This window comes from Scomber scombrus, chromosome 14 (genome assembly GCF_963691925.1).
Source record: "Scomber scombrus chromosome 14, fScoSco1.1, whole genome shotgun sequence".
Taxonomy (NCBI): domain Eukaryota; kingdom Metazoa; phylum Chordata; class Actinopteri; order Scombriformes; family Scombridae; genus Scomber; species Scomber scombrus.
Window position 1 is genome coordinate 10,472,238 of NC_084983.1, and position 15,276 is coordinate 10,487,513.

The 15,276-nt window shown below is 39.6% G+C and overlaps 1 protein-coding gene across 3 annotated transcripts in view; it reads right to left on the reverse strand.

The window, feature by feature from the left end:
* Nucleotides 1-12,701, reverse strand: part of LOC133994469 (glutamate receptor 3) — a 71,706-nt gene extending 59,005 nt beyond the window's left edge. For 2 of the 3 annotated variants that reach the window (XM_062433725.1, XM_062433726.1), the window contains exons 1-2: nucleotides 7,143-7,230; nucleotides 6,603-6,761 (exon numbers count right to left, since the gene is read on the reverse strand). In XM_062433725.1, the coding sequence (XP_062289709.1) occupies nucleotides 6,603-6,761; nucleotides 7,143-7,230 (247 nt within the window). Of the gene's footprint in view, nucleotides 1-6,602; nucleotides 6,762-7,142; nucleotides 7,231-12,676 lie in introns of those variants that run through there. The other variant, XM_062433727.1, reaches the window with a different exon arrangement.
* Nucleotides 12,702-15,276: the final 2,575 nt, after the last annotated feature.

Sequence of the window (15,276 nt, forward strand, 5' to 3'; positions counted from 1 at the left end):
CCACCCTATGTACACAGTGGCTTTAGGTGAGTAAATATATCTAGAAATACAAAATTTCATCACGCCATGTAAAATACTGCAGGGAGGCAAATGCTTACAATTTCAGTATCTCAAACTTGTTATATAAAAACTGTTTCTGACAATATTACCAACATTGTGCATGCGATTTTGAATTGTGACTCCTTACAGCATCTAATTTGGTTTGAGTTTAATAAATTGCACTTAGTCCCCTAAAAGGCTTGTTTAGAACAGTTTGTTCATTTTTGCCATGAAATCACAGTAAATGTTTGTTTGGAGATAAAATATCTAACTGAAGGCCAAGTGCGCACAGTTTAAATGATCTGTGTGTTTTGACATTTACATTAAGTGTTTCATATTCGTGTCCGCATTACAGCCTGCATTGTTGTGCAATTCGTCTCAGTTGACCAACCACGGAGATAGCAGAGGGCATATAGGGACTGAAGCCTGAGTAGGTGTTTCTCCTCAGGCAGTGTGGTTGCATGTTGGCTGGAATTCCCTCTCTACAGATTATAGCTTTGTAAAAGCACATATTTTCTTCCAGTGGGTTACCCCCTGCAGATACTCGTTATACCCAAAGAGCGGGGCAACACACGCCGGATTAGCCCTAATCTGAGAAATACAACTGGATACAACCCACATGCTAAAACAACATGACAGAAGGAAATCTACAGCAGCGGTGCACAGACGGGGCCTGTGGCTATTGGAGTCTTGTATGGAAGAATACACTTTAATATTTCAGTGCACCGCAGTAAAGCGCTGCTAACACTCCACCTACACATGCTTTGCATATACTGCAAAAAACATTTTCCAAGGACCACTATTACAAGAGACGGAGGAATATAACGCAGTCGGTTAGAAAAGGGCTGCAATGCTCTGCAGAAAATAATCGAATGTGGATTAACGTCAAACATACTTCCATCAAGAAAACACACATGCTTGTTAAGTGGAGAATTAAACAACTGTGTGCATAACAGTTTGGTGACAACTAAATTGACTCAATAAAATATTTATAAATTTATTATAATTAGGCCTTTTCACAATTGCTCAACTCTAATTTTGGTGCTCACTATTGTAAAATATCACATAGTTCTCACTAAAGATGGAGAATTGACTAAATAAAGACAATAAAGTATCAAATATGAATATAAACTAAGGAAGCTTTAATTGTTCCTCATTTCAAGTGAATGTAAAACACCAAAACATCGAAGCAATTTTGCTCCTTTACGTTCCTCAACTCAATTCCTCAAGTATGGAGCATGTGAAACTTTTCCAGATTCATGAATGCAGCTCCTCTAAATTATTCAATGACCCAATAGCGTCTTTGCTTTTCTTTTGTATTAATCTGTGTCGTTCTGGGCTTGTTGTCCTTGGATAATCTCAGGTAACATTTAGTGAATAACAACAGCAGCTTTTTCAGAGGCGGGCGCGCTGAAGGACGTTGTGTAAGACTGCTACAAAGTGCTGCAGCGTCACTGTACTGTAGCTTGTCAGTAGTGATCACCCTCGCTGCGTTACAGCACTGACATGTAAACACATTCTGATGCACAGGATGAAAGACTAACTTGCACATTTCCAGTGGCTTGCCCCCGAAACCTATTCAGTACAGTTCCGCCATTTTACAGCATTATGACCAGCTATGCCGTGAGTGAAAACACTGACTACTGACTTAGTGGGGGGGGGTTGAGAGATTCACTTTGAGGAAAAACAAGAAATAAGACACTTTCTTGTGGTAGCTGTGTGCCTGTTTGGCCAAATACACGTAGCTTTTTGCACATGATAGGCAGCTTCTATTGTCGTTAAAGCCATTTATTCAGCATTATTATGCCCTGTATTAAAAGGAAGCAAAAGGCATTTATGCTGCATGATGACCTATGAGTGTCATCTTGCCTGGCAGCACACTTATTAAACTAAGGGTCAAACAATATATCTATGTCAGTGAAAGTATCAGCTAGAGAACAGCCTAGCCTGCAACTTAAATTGCTCTTTAGCTGGGTTAAATTATTCCAAAGACGTTCTGAACGCTTTTATGTATTCAGTCATGCTTCCCAATGAGAGCAGCATGACAAATCTGAGGATGAGTGCTTGTCAACTTGGGGCAGGTCATCCAAACTGACAGGACTCTGGCTGCAGTAGCAGTAACTCAGATATTTTTATCAGTGCATCGTGATAACAGGACACGCTTTTGGGTAAGTGTCTCTCTCTCTGTTCAAGGGCTCCCAAATCCGGAGAGATCCATTTAAAGCTTTCAAATGTAGCACAAGCTTACCGAACGTCTGATCTTCCAAATATTCTCAGTGAGCGAGTGAGTGGCGGTGAATATGTTTTTCATGTTGGACAAGTTTTGATAATTGAATTCAGACTTGTAACGGTGTCGTTTTAAAGCCGAGTGTGGAATGTTTCCCCCCCCTGATTATCTGTGACATCGCTTTGGTGGTGCTATATTAAAAAATGAAATGGTCTCAATAATCCTTTATTCTATGTAGCCACATTTATCACACCGGCCAAAGAGTGCGGATTAAGAGGAAAACTAACTATCATGCAGAACGCTCAACCCCAGGCCAAACAATTTGACAACCTCGTCTCTGGTGCTCATGCATCATTCATGACTTGTCGGTTTAAATGAGTTCTCAGAGTCATGATGGATCCAAGGTTGTTATGTATTGTTTGGTTACACTTCAGCTTGTTTGTTTTGCTACAGCAACTAAAGCAAAAATTATGTACAGCGTTGCCAAATTGACATTTACCTTTAGATATCACAACACTGTAATGATCCAACTGCTGAAACCTCACAGCTTCTGAAATGATGGCTGCATGTGAGCTGTTGCATAAATACTTAAAGGATCTATTAAATACTACATTATTATCAGAGGATATAATTCATACTATCAAATACATACTATCAACTAGGATTTCACATTCCTGTCTAACACTGCTTTGCTAAAGACACATTTTAGCATTAGATTGTTAAAAATACACATTGGATTCACCAATGTAGGCTGCTGCTCCTCCACCCCCTGCCTGCACTGTTTCTATGCACATAACAAGGCAGAAAGAATGATGGGACATTTTTGATCATCATCATCATTAGCTCACACCATCAATGTCGAATGCACGCTTTTACACATGCTAAATCTGCATACGAGCACCGCAGAAGCCAAACATTCCCTCATTTGGCACAGCTTATGAGCCAAAGTATCCACCACAGTCTCAGCGATGCACAAGAAGAAGAAGGAGAACAAGAAGAGGAGGAAGAGGAGGAGGAGATCTGGCTACTGGTTGATGCTGCATTAGTGAGACTGCCCGTTGCCTACACACTGAAGCACTCTAACATTAGCCTATGTCTGAGCAGCAACACACTGGTTGAGTCACAGCAGAGGGAGGACAGGTTAGCTATAATAATCACTCTAATAATCACTTGCACTGTTGTATTGACAGTTGATCAAATCAAAGTTAATCTCTGGAGAAATTCTGCTCCAAGCGGATCCGTCCTGCTCCCTCTTAAAAATCAGCGTGGTGAAAAAAGAAAGTCTTGAAAAATGCATGGAGAGGCTTTTGAGGGTTTTTACTAACATCACATAGTGGCTGAAGAAATAGATGGGACATATCTACTTTAACAAAAAACTGTGTTGCAGATCGCTCCGAAATGTCGATTCATGCATTTTTCATGGATGAATCAGAGTAAGGCTAACCACCGAAGCTTTGTTATACATTTAGCAAATGTTCTGAAAATGATGATGTTTCCTCCTCATGTCAGTATATCCAAAAAGAATAATCCTATATGCACTTGGTCTATAACTCCTTCCCGATTGTCCAGTCAGGCAAGCAGCTCTGTCTTGACCCTGGCCTCAGTCTTAATGGATATAACCTTCCTATTTCTGCCTTCATGCACACAATCCGCCCTGGCCTGAGGCAAGGTGTCACATCGATGCATCCTGCAGCTTCACTCCAGCAACAAATTGGTGAGATAATAAACACAACAGCAACAGTGAAGTTCTCTTTGTCCGAATCAATTCAATCAAGTTACGATGACTGGCGTTTGTTAGCTGCAATGTGTTGTCGGTTGTTTACAGGTTTGTTATAGCGGTCTCACATCTGCATTGCAACCGTCAAACTGAAGATCCAGTGTCTCTTTGCCAAGTTCTCCATGAGCCATACATTAGTAGAAAGGGACTGAGATAGAGAAAATGAAAGCTTGGTGAGAATTGATTTTTCCATACAGGAGAACAAACTGGAGCCATACACACATACACTGCTGCTGGACTATAGCCTTCCACCTATTGATTCACACTGCCAATAACACAGTCATTTGCCATCAGGGATTTGTAACAATCATTATATACTGACCCAGCTAGAGGACAGCAGTGTTGTCTTGCTTTATTCTCTTTTGAATCCATACAACAAATGCAACAAATGAGCTCAGAGGGAAAAAGCAATTCCTCCCTTAATTTACACAACTGATCCTTTTATTTATCTTTTAGTTTATCTCATACACAAGATGACAATTTGCAGACGACACCAAAGGTCATAGGCAGTAAGCAGATGTAAAATCTCAGGCATCTTAACACTTGCCAATGGTATCTAAATTAACAATGCAAGCTGTGGGAAAGCATAGCAATGACTAACCTACTATTCTTGCCAGAATAGAAATGTGTCAAAATAATCATCACATTCACTTGCTACATCAACACCTGCCAGGCAAGTAGGGCATTATGCAATCCAGACTACTAAAATAAGAAACATGTAGTTTGGTGCATTTTCAAGCAATGTCTTAGTCACAAACTGGCCTGGCTGCTGTGCATAATTAACTGCTCGTTGGTCTTTTTTTCCTACAGGAAAGCGTCTGGTTTAGCTTGCATCATGCTTATCTCGCTAAAAATTAATCCTCCTCCTGATTATCTTGTCTTTATTCATATCCTTTAGGAAGAAAAATCTTAAACTTCTTTTCAAAAATAATGGGTTCAGGTTTCCTCTAAGTGGATCCAGGCTATGGCCTGAGTCTTTAATGGGTGCACGATCCAAAAATATAATTGCTGTTGTAATTTAACAGGCCTCTAGTTTCCTTAGTTTACTTTACAGGGATGCAAATGTGGAAGCAAGGCATCTTTTTTAGATCCCTCAAAAACTTGGTGGAAGATGAGATGACAATAAAACAAAGAATGTATCATTAGAGGCATTATCCAGTGGAGTAGAACATGCATTGATAGCACTTTCTATTATCTATTGTCTTATTATACAACGCTGTATGATGAAATTATTTGTGTGTGGGCGTACTGTAAGACAAGTGGTGCCTTCAAGATGACTGGAAGGAAAATTTTAAATGAGAAACAGGTAGAAATAGGAAAGTTTATGCTTTCTCCTTGATCTGCAGGAGCCACGCATGTAATATTCATCTCTTCCTCAGCAACAACATGCTGAAGTGCCCTTGAGCTAAACACAGACCCCATAGCTTCTTCGGTGTAATTACTCAGCAACCGACAGTGCAAGGCTGCGTGCTTGATCTGGGCAGTGTCAAGGTGCAAATGTGTGCAAACCTGCCACCCCACCCTACCCCCGACCCCCCCTCCAGCTTCACCCCAAGGCTGCTTGCTGTAAGTAACAACATGTTACACTCGCCAAACAGCTACATCATCTAAACAGCATTTTTATAGCTGAGCCCTACAGGAGATGTATGAGGTATTGTGTTCAACTTTCTTATTTTCTCACTTCATTAGTCGTCTCTACAGCAGCTGACAAAGTTTGGAGAGCTGTGGCTGATCGTTGCGCGTGAAGTGTGAAGTGCAGTTGGTGGGAAGAAGGATAAAAAATTAATTCTCCAGACAGAACTTGGTGCCCTACATGGCTGAGGAGTGAATGGTGGACCAATTACAAAGCCATCTCACACCACACATCCCCACCTATCAAATCAATCACATTTGTGGAGATGACTACAGGGATTACAGCATGTTACAGTTGATACAGCAGGCTGTTTATCCATCAGAAGTGCAGTGAGGAGGATTTATGCCACAATCCACTTGCAGCCTCCACCTAAAAGCCTTTATCTGATGTCACAGCCAGACACTACAACAACCAGAGTATCAATAGTTTGTTTTTTTCTTTCTTTCTTTCAAGCAGTCATTTAAAGGCTGCTCGTCTGCTTCTCTGGAATTACTGAATTACTCAGTTTACAAAATCACTGTGCCTGTCCAATTATAGTTCATCACGCACCATCATCCAGTTTATGCATGAGGTTGGACACTTGGCAGGTGTTTTTTTTTTAGTGTCACAGCCATTTTATCCAAACACCAATTTCTGCTCATCAACATCTGTCATTTTTGGATTGTCTGCCAATGACAGAATTCTCTCTGTGTGTGTGTTTGTGTGTGTGTGTGTGTGTGTGTGTGTGTGTGTGTGTGTGTGTGTGTGTGTGTGTGTGTGTGTGTGTGTGTGTGTGTGTGTGTGTGTGTGTGTGTGTGTGTGTAATTGAATGTTAGAATGGAGCCAAAAGCATTACTTTTTGGGGTAAAATTGGAAGAAGAAAAAACATCTGCATTATGTTTTCATCATGAGGCTTTGTTATTTAAGTACATTGTATAACTACTCACAGGCGTGTGTGACAGAGAAGCTGTTTGAGGACTCCAGGTTGTCAACATTGTAATTGAGGTGAAAGGGTTTCTCCGTCACATTCTGGTTGGTGTTATACAGCTGGACAGCAAACCTGAAGGCGCTGTGCTCCTGCACTGTAGAGCGCATGAACAGTCCACCTACAGGAAAGAAAATGTCACACATAACAGCGCTCTAATTAGTTAATTACCAACATACAACATATGAAGATTACACTTTTTATTCTCGCGATAAAGCCATGCAATTACGCATTTGGAAAGATCAGTTAATTTAAGAAAGGAAGAAAAGAGAGAAATGTGTCTCCACTCATTAAATAATCCACTGCAGATACTGAAACTCGCGTTTAGAGCATTAGGATCAAGTCTATTTTTACCAAACCGCCTACAAACACCCGCAGCCTTTATGAGAAGTGAACTTGGCAATGAATTATGCAAATAACCAAATCGGTGCGACTTGCAGAGACGTGTCCTATTTAGAGTATGTGAACAAAGACGTGTGGATGAGTATCCCGTTCAACTTACCAATGTTGATCTGATTTGGAAACCCTGCCAGCGAGTCCCCCCAAAAATACAACAAAACAAGGACTGTCGCTATTGTGCGGTGCCACATTTTTCTCCGAGAAGTGAAATCAACTCCTGGTCTGGATGTGACAGAGGAGGCGCAAGGAGAACCATGTACACGGGCTTGTACGCAAAGAAATCCACAAGATGCGTCGGGTGTCTCTCACTCAGTGTGTGCACCCACGTTAAATGTGTGCCAGCGCAACTGCAGCGCCAGTCCTCTGCTGCTGGAAACCTAAAGCCAGTGTTTTATCTCAAAGATGGTGGTGGAGGTGGTGGTGGAGGAGGAGAGGAAAAGCGGATCTCCTCACTGTGAATAAGGACCATCCAAATGGGCCAGAGAGATAGAGACACAGAGAGAGAGAGACAGAGAGAGAGAGAGAGAGAGAGAGAGAGAGAGGGAGGGAAGGGGGGCGTTTATCAAACTTGGTCTGACGTTGAATTATAATAAGAGCAGCCTCCCGTCTTTCTCCTCACGTCACTGCAGAGTTGGTGTGTGAGGCGGTGCAGCCTCAGCTGGGTTTGGTGTGTGTGTGGTGCAAAGGCAGAGAAGCACACACCAGCATGTAATCAGTATGAACCAACAGTAGCCTAAACTGCTGACTTGTGTGTTTGTATGTACATAAACCACGAACGTATCTATCTATCTATCTATCTATCTATCTATCTATCTATCTATCTATCTATCTATCTATCTATCTATCTATCTATCTATCTATCTATCTATCTATCTATCTATCTATCTATCTATGTCTTTTCTCCAACATATCTAGTCTGCCCTGCTGCTGTGTTCAGATATGTAGGAGCACTCATGCAGCATTAGTCTGCACACTGGCAGCATAACTTAGTCTGTCCCCTGCAGGTGTTTTGAGTGCAGAGACTGTAGAAGATTTATCACTGTTTAATCACTGCTTGCCAAGTGGCCTAACTAATGCTATACATTAGAATCCTAATTGACTTACTTGTAGTAGTCATTTGAATTCGCATTCATTTTTGTTTGTTTTGTTTTAACATCAACAGTCAGTGCATGGAGTTGGAGCAGGGAGTGAATTTAATGGCCATCATACTGTGGTGGTGTGCCTGGGCCCAGAGAAGCCAGACAGCAACATAAAAGGTTTTTTATGATTTCACTGCCGTACATTTCTCAAACTACGTGCAATATGTATTGAATTCATCACTGACAATTGGTTCATATTTAGACTAACGTGCCAATTGGTGAATGACATACATGTTTATTCACAGTGTGCAACTTAATGCAGATTACTGATGGAACAAATTAAGACCTGATTCTGTGGATAAAGATGAGTTCGGTGCCAGTTCATAGAAATAAAAACAATGCTGCAGAACCCTTCTCTAGTGCACCTGCTCCTTTTTCAGCTATTTTGCTTCAATGATGATGGTGTCTGAAGCTGTTTCTGGCTCCCTTGTATATGCTCAAAAGTTGCAAACAAACTCCTGCACACTGTCTAACTTGCAACAATCAATGATCAACATCATTACAAGTTAGTGTGCAGGAGTTTATTTGCAACTTTTGATCCATTCATCCAAAGTTTTCTTTTGTTCCATATGTAGGCTAAAATTCAATGATCCCCTTGCATGCCATGTATCCGTAATAAAAAACTATAATAATTAACTATTTTGATAATCAATTAATTGTTTTTAATGATTTTTAAAGACAAAAATGCCCACATTTATCTGTTTACAGCCTCCAAAAATCCATACAATATCATACAAATGCATATTTTCTGGTTTCTTCAGACTTCACTGATGGAAAATTGAATATCTTGGAACTGTTGACTGCTAGCCAGGACAAAACGAGACATTTTGAGGACGTCACCTTGTAGTTTATGAAACATTGATCAAACAATTCATCAATTATCGAGAAGATGACAGCTTGATCGATAAATGATCATTAGTTGCAGCCCTAATGTATACAAAACAACATATGATGGACTCGCAGTGAAGCTCACACCGGTCGCACCTCGCTGTGTTCAGAATATATGAGTGTCACTATTTGCATCGTTAAATGCATCCAGGCACCGTGCCATATGGTTGTCAGTCTAAAAAAGAAGTGTCACATTAGCCAGCAGGACCCTGACTCATAAAATACAAAATATGATGGGACGCCAGAAGTTATCGTCATTAGCAGCTGCCACACTATTAGCTGATTGTCTTAAAAACTGGCTGTATCTCAGACAGACAGACAGCAGAGAGACATCGAGGTATCTGTGCAGACCGATATTTGCTTATTAGGACTCGGCTTGTTTGTGGTTTAACATGGTCACACCTAATTATTACACCACCCACATAACTCGCATAACAGGAACGAGAACCATGAACAAAACCACAGCACCAGCAGCACAGCATGCAGTCACTTCTAACACTTACTGTAACATATTGATTGCCAGGTAATCTCACGCCTTTAATTTAATGAATGAACCTGCAGCTAATCTCAAACATGCTCCAGTAATCAAAAGCTGGATACAGTTCTACTAAAACAACTCTACTTGATTTGGGTTAAACTCCCCAAACTTGACGTTATCTTTTTTTTTTTATTGCTTCTCATTTAAATTACTGCAGTTCTATTTACTCCCATCCAAATCAACAGGATGCAATGTGAGCATCCTGTGCTAATCGCAGCCTATCAGGTTTTACCAAATCACACCTCCAGCATACATAAATGTAATCATTTTCTTTCATAACAACTTTTTTTTAAATTATAGCATGATAATTTAAATCACATTCTGTCCTATAGTCCCGTACAAAAATGTGATTTAAATCTATTGAAATGCAGTCATTGGACTCCATTTTTTTAGGGATGGCCACTCTTCTGCCTGAAGTTAATTCTTTTTAATCATTTATCTATTTCAAGTCATTAAAGTAAGAACTCTTTATTCACCCAGTATTGCTTACTCACTGCGGGCGACTCTTACATTCCATTAGATTAGCTGAGCAATACAATATCAATTATATTATGTTGGAACAGGGGCATATGTGTGTGTATATATGTATGCACTATATGCATGCTGGAGTGGTAGAAATCATTTCAGCTTCCTATTTAGCTGCTGCAAAATCGGCGCAGCAGAACAGGCTACAGAGTCTGTGCTTATTGATCTGGATGCGATTTAATGCTTGGCGTACAACTTTAATTTTTCACAATGACACAGTAGAACAACTGCTGTATAATTAAGTTGAATTTCATGAGCAAAAATATTGTCTGTAAGGTATGACCTTTCCGCAAACGCTGTTGGTATGTCATTTGTAGATATGAGTTGCCTGCCACATGAATAGAAGGATCCAATTAGCTTCAGTCCTCTTAAACATAAACATGTTCAAATTAAATTCTTGCAAAACATACATTTGTCAGTAAATCAACAAGTAGTAGCCTGAGCACAAAAGTATAGGCCAAAGTGCAGCCTATAATACACTATACTTGACTAAAATCTCCATGCTGTTGAACCAGATAACACATGTGAAGCACATTTCTCTGCAGGGATAAGCCTCTGTGCAGGAAGTGCAGTGAGACGGAAACATATCTCTAATCGTGTTAAGAGTTATGTTTATATAGTTGCCATCTTTATCACACCTTTGCGTCTTCTTAGTGGGCTGGTTTGATGGTAAAATTCATGCCTGTGTGATCTGCTCCAACCCCACACCGATTATCTGGTTTCACAGAGGACGGCGACATTCAGGATAACACAGTTTTCCCTCGGTGAGAAGTTCCTGAGCAAATATCTGACAGCATTTCAATGTTTGTGTTAGAAGTCTTTAGTAGAGCTTTTAGGTTATCGGTGCACTGCCTGTTCAGGACACCTCGGGCACGCTTCCCACTTTCCACCGTCAGCAAATTAGATCTGTTCAAGGATTTTCTCACTTTCTGCCTCTTTAGTGCGATTCAGGTGAGTGTAAATGTCAGCAAGTCTTTCCAGAACTTCCTATGACGTTTAAGTTAAAAAAAATGGCATTTATCAAGTGGGTGCAATGAATGTGTAGTGTGCACAGTGGGGGTTTTTTGACATTGCTCCAAAGAGCTTGAATGGGAAATGTGATGATGAACTCTTGCTGCTTAATGAGATAAAGTGCATTGTTTCAAGTGAATGTAGGTTGGTTATGGAATAATGTGAAAACATAAAACCAACTGAAGGTCTCACAGAACATTTGTGTTCGATCACTTTTCCAATACCAATCTGTCAAAGTCTCTGAACTTAACCTTGTTTTATATATAGCAATTGCTTGTTATAACCCACAGAATTATGCACACAAGTTGTAAGCCTGAGGGAGTGGAGTGGCCTAAATACAGGCATACCCACTGTTACACGTAGCACTGTTAACGGAGAGCACACAGTTACAATCAGACACATCAGCCGTCCGCAGTAATTAAGTCATCAAAAAGACAACTGAATTTTACTCAGTTATAATCATTCTTTAAATTTCAGTGTGAACTTGTGCTTTGCCATCAATGTGAGCAAAGAAATATGTGATTTTGGCTTGAAATTTGCACAATTTGTGAAGCATTTATCAGGTAAAAAGCAATACTTTGTATACATTTATAGTAGTCCATTCATTTGTATAATAAATGCTTAGATGGTTGTCTCTTCTCTATTTTATTTTGTCCCAATCTCTGTTTTAATCACCATTACTCAGAGCTGGAACCTGTGAAATTGGATGTGGAACTTTGCAGTCATTTTGTGGGCCTGGTTTTCACATTTAAGATGACATTAGGACCAAAGCCTGCTGGGAGAATGGAAAAGTGCACAGCAGAAGTGCTTTGATGCACGTACAGCCTCATTTTCCTAGGGCAGATAACGTAAATGAGGGTTGGCACCGGATAATTAAAGATGAGAAATCCAGCTGTAAACAACGTCTTCAAACAAAAACAGTGCACTGTGCATCTAGTGCCATTATTTATTCCTGGTCAGGGATCAAGAGGTAGCAAATAAAATCTAATAAATTGTAATAACATGTTGCACTACTGGATGCTCAGCAGAATCAGACTGCACAACTTGCTATAAGCCAACATCATACACAGAGAAAAAACCCTAAGGGAATACTATGCAGTGGATTAACAATCATACCAAGTGCAAAGTTTCCGTAGCAATAATTGATACCATCATACGCGTGCCAAAAAGACAAAATCACAAAGACTGTGTATTAAAAAAAAGTGGCTCCCGAGAGGTTTTATGTGTAGCTAAACGATAAAAGTAATAATGCCTGTAAAATTCTTGAGATGAAATGATGATATTGTACTTTGCATTACGGTACCCAAGGCCGGGGCTGCAATAAGTGGTCTGAAGCTCCCCAGAAAGGTCAGGAGATAAAAAAGAGCACGCTGAGTGCTATAAAACTCCAAGATAAAACCTCTCATGTCTCAGCTTCCTAAGGCTACATGTAAAATGGCTGTATTTATGGTTCAGCATAGAGTTTCAGCTAAGTGCTCTGAGCCTCTCAAACATGTTACATCTTACAGTACAGGCTGTCATTTTATTGCTCTTTACTTAGAGACTGTTTGATCTTAACCATTTAAACCTCACTTGATGACATGTTTTTCCTTCTGCATGTTATCTGGAGGCAGATGTGATGCTGTTAGACCGAGATTTAGGTATTTCTAAACAGGGAAATATCACTCAAGAATTGCAAAGCCAAAAGAAATACTGAGCCAGTGAGTTCATCAGCAAGAGAGTTTGTTTCAGTGTTGAATACAGAGGTTGTCGTGTTTCCATTGGGGCAGCAGCTGAGTGGACAAAACCAAAGTTCAGATGCATCCTACAGCAACACCGGTTTTATCTGACAGCTCTGACTAATCACATCTTTCCTGCACGGAATAGTAGAAAAAGCACAAATGAATACACTACAAATTATTATGTCTAATGGAAAATGGAAAAATGTAAGTAGGCGTCATTTTTTTTAAGCTGTCACAAGCAGGACAGGGTCACATGTCAGATATGTATCTGCTGCAGCCTCATGTAACATGCAGCTTATTGATCTATTGAAGTATTGGATTTGTGTTAGTTAACAATTTATGAGTAATGACTCAACTGGCTGTTTAAAACATTTGTTAATGTGTTCACAGTGTGTTCCTTTGAGGTCGTTTTTATACATTTCCCATCATGAACATGCAGCTTACAATATTTATTGTTGCATTATTTATTTATTGTGTTATTTTGATCAGAGGAAGACAAGATGACTTAAATCACTATTACTAATATGTATCACTTCATATTTAAGAATTGCTCTATGCGCCTAAACTCTTATGAATAAAATACTGTAAAAGCAACGCCATCGATAAAGACAGGCATCTTTTTGGGAAACACAACGGATTAACGGATTCACCAGCCCCATAAAAAGATTCAGAGCACTGACGCTTATCTGTGTGTTGATCATTCATTTGGTTCAAAATTGTAATTTTTAATCCAGCTGCAAACTGTGTAGTGTTGATTTAGTGACTGGAACACATTTTGGCCCAGTCTTGACAGTATTTGCACAGGCAGCATAATTTACTAAATACTGGACACACAGTGTTGATCACTGTTTATGGACCTAATGAGGAGACTCAAGTGTGTACTGTATATGCCACCTGGCAGTAAAATCTTATTACCAAGTCATGTGTACTACTGCATGGTAATGCAGCAGCAATTTAAATACAGTAAATGATGTGTATGTGCCTTCATAAAGTGTTTAATCCAAATGAATTTAACTTTGCTGTTTTATTAGGCATTAAAACCTAAATTCAAACTGTGAATCTGTAAAAATATATATATAGTATATTAAGAGGAATACATGTTGGAGCTCTTCCATAGAAGGGTTTATAGGTAATTAAAAGGATTTCAAAATCAATTCTAAATGTATTGATAAGCAGTGTTAAGAGGCTTAAACAGTACAAATATAAGTCTTAGTAATTAAGGAGACCTTGCTTTGGAGCCTGGCAGCAGAATTTCAAACTAAGTGGAGATGATTTAAGGATGACTGTGTTACACAAGTAGAACGTGCATCACAATAATCTAAACAGGATGTGACAAAGGCATGAGCAGTAACGAGGAAATCCTTGAATAACCCTGCTAAAGCCTGGATATGACTTTGACTAAAAGCCTGGGTGGGATGACGTAAAGATACTGTGGCTGATTGCAGTCGCTCCCTATCCATCTTCACTATGCTTGAGCAAATCTGCGATGAAGAATGGGATAAAAAAATTAAAAAAAATTCCACAACAGCAACACACTGAAAGCGTCTAAGCTGCAGTTACAGCTCATGTTGCACGTATTTGAATTATATACAATTATTTTTGTGGTGGATGCACACCTGCAAGATCATACCATGTTAAAGCTTATGCTTTAAGCCCTTAAAGATCCTGCTGCAGCTTCTTATTACATGCAGTTTATTGTTACACGCTATGACGTATATGAGGGGGTCTCCAACCATGATTCAGCTTTTTACTACAAATACGACAGCAGCTGCTCTGGATTGAGTGAAAAGCTGCCATACCATAGAGGGCTCAGAGTTGAAAGCCCTAATGTGTGCAATTAGATTATCTCATTAAGACGCCTGTCAGGTACAGTGTTTGTAAAATGACTTTAGGTTAATACTGCTTCATTATTAGCGTATCTGTTGGAATAAGGGAAGCTCAAGGCGATGATTTTATGTAGAGGACTGGATCACAGTGCTCTATAATCATTAGGCTCATTTCTTCAAGTCAAAAACATGAAAGGTATTTACTGTTTGCAGATGGCAGAGTTCCTACAGCAAACCACTATTTCTTTTCTTCTTGACATGATAGAAAACTGTGATAATAAATAATTGAAAATAGTCTATTCTACTGGCTGGGGTGAAAAGTCCACTTGTCCATTGTTACACCGAATAATTTAACTGTCACATTGCAATCTTCTCAAACAAGTGTCCGTGAAAGAAAGAGCAGCAACTGAATCAAAAATGATATTTTGCAGAACAGATTGTTCACAAATGGAGAAAATTATGAAATCAAAGTCTCAAAATCTGGTAATTAGGAAGTGATATTTGAACAGCATGTTGGTAACCAGAGGGAGCTAAGGTGCAGCAGCATGGATGAATATTAATGGAAATTTGATTAAACATTCCCTCGTCT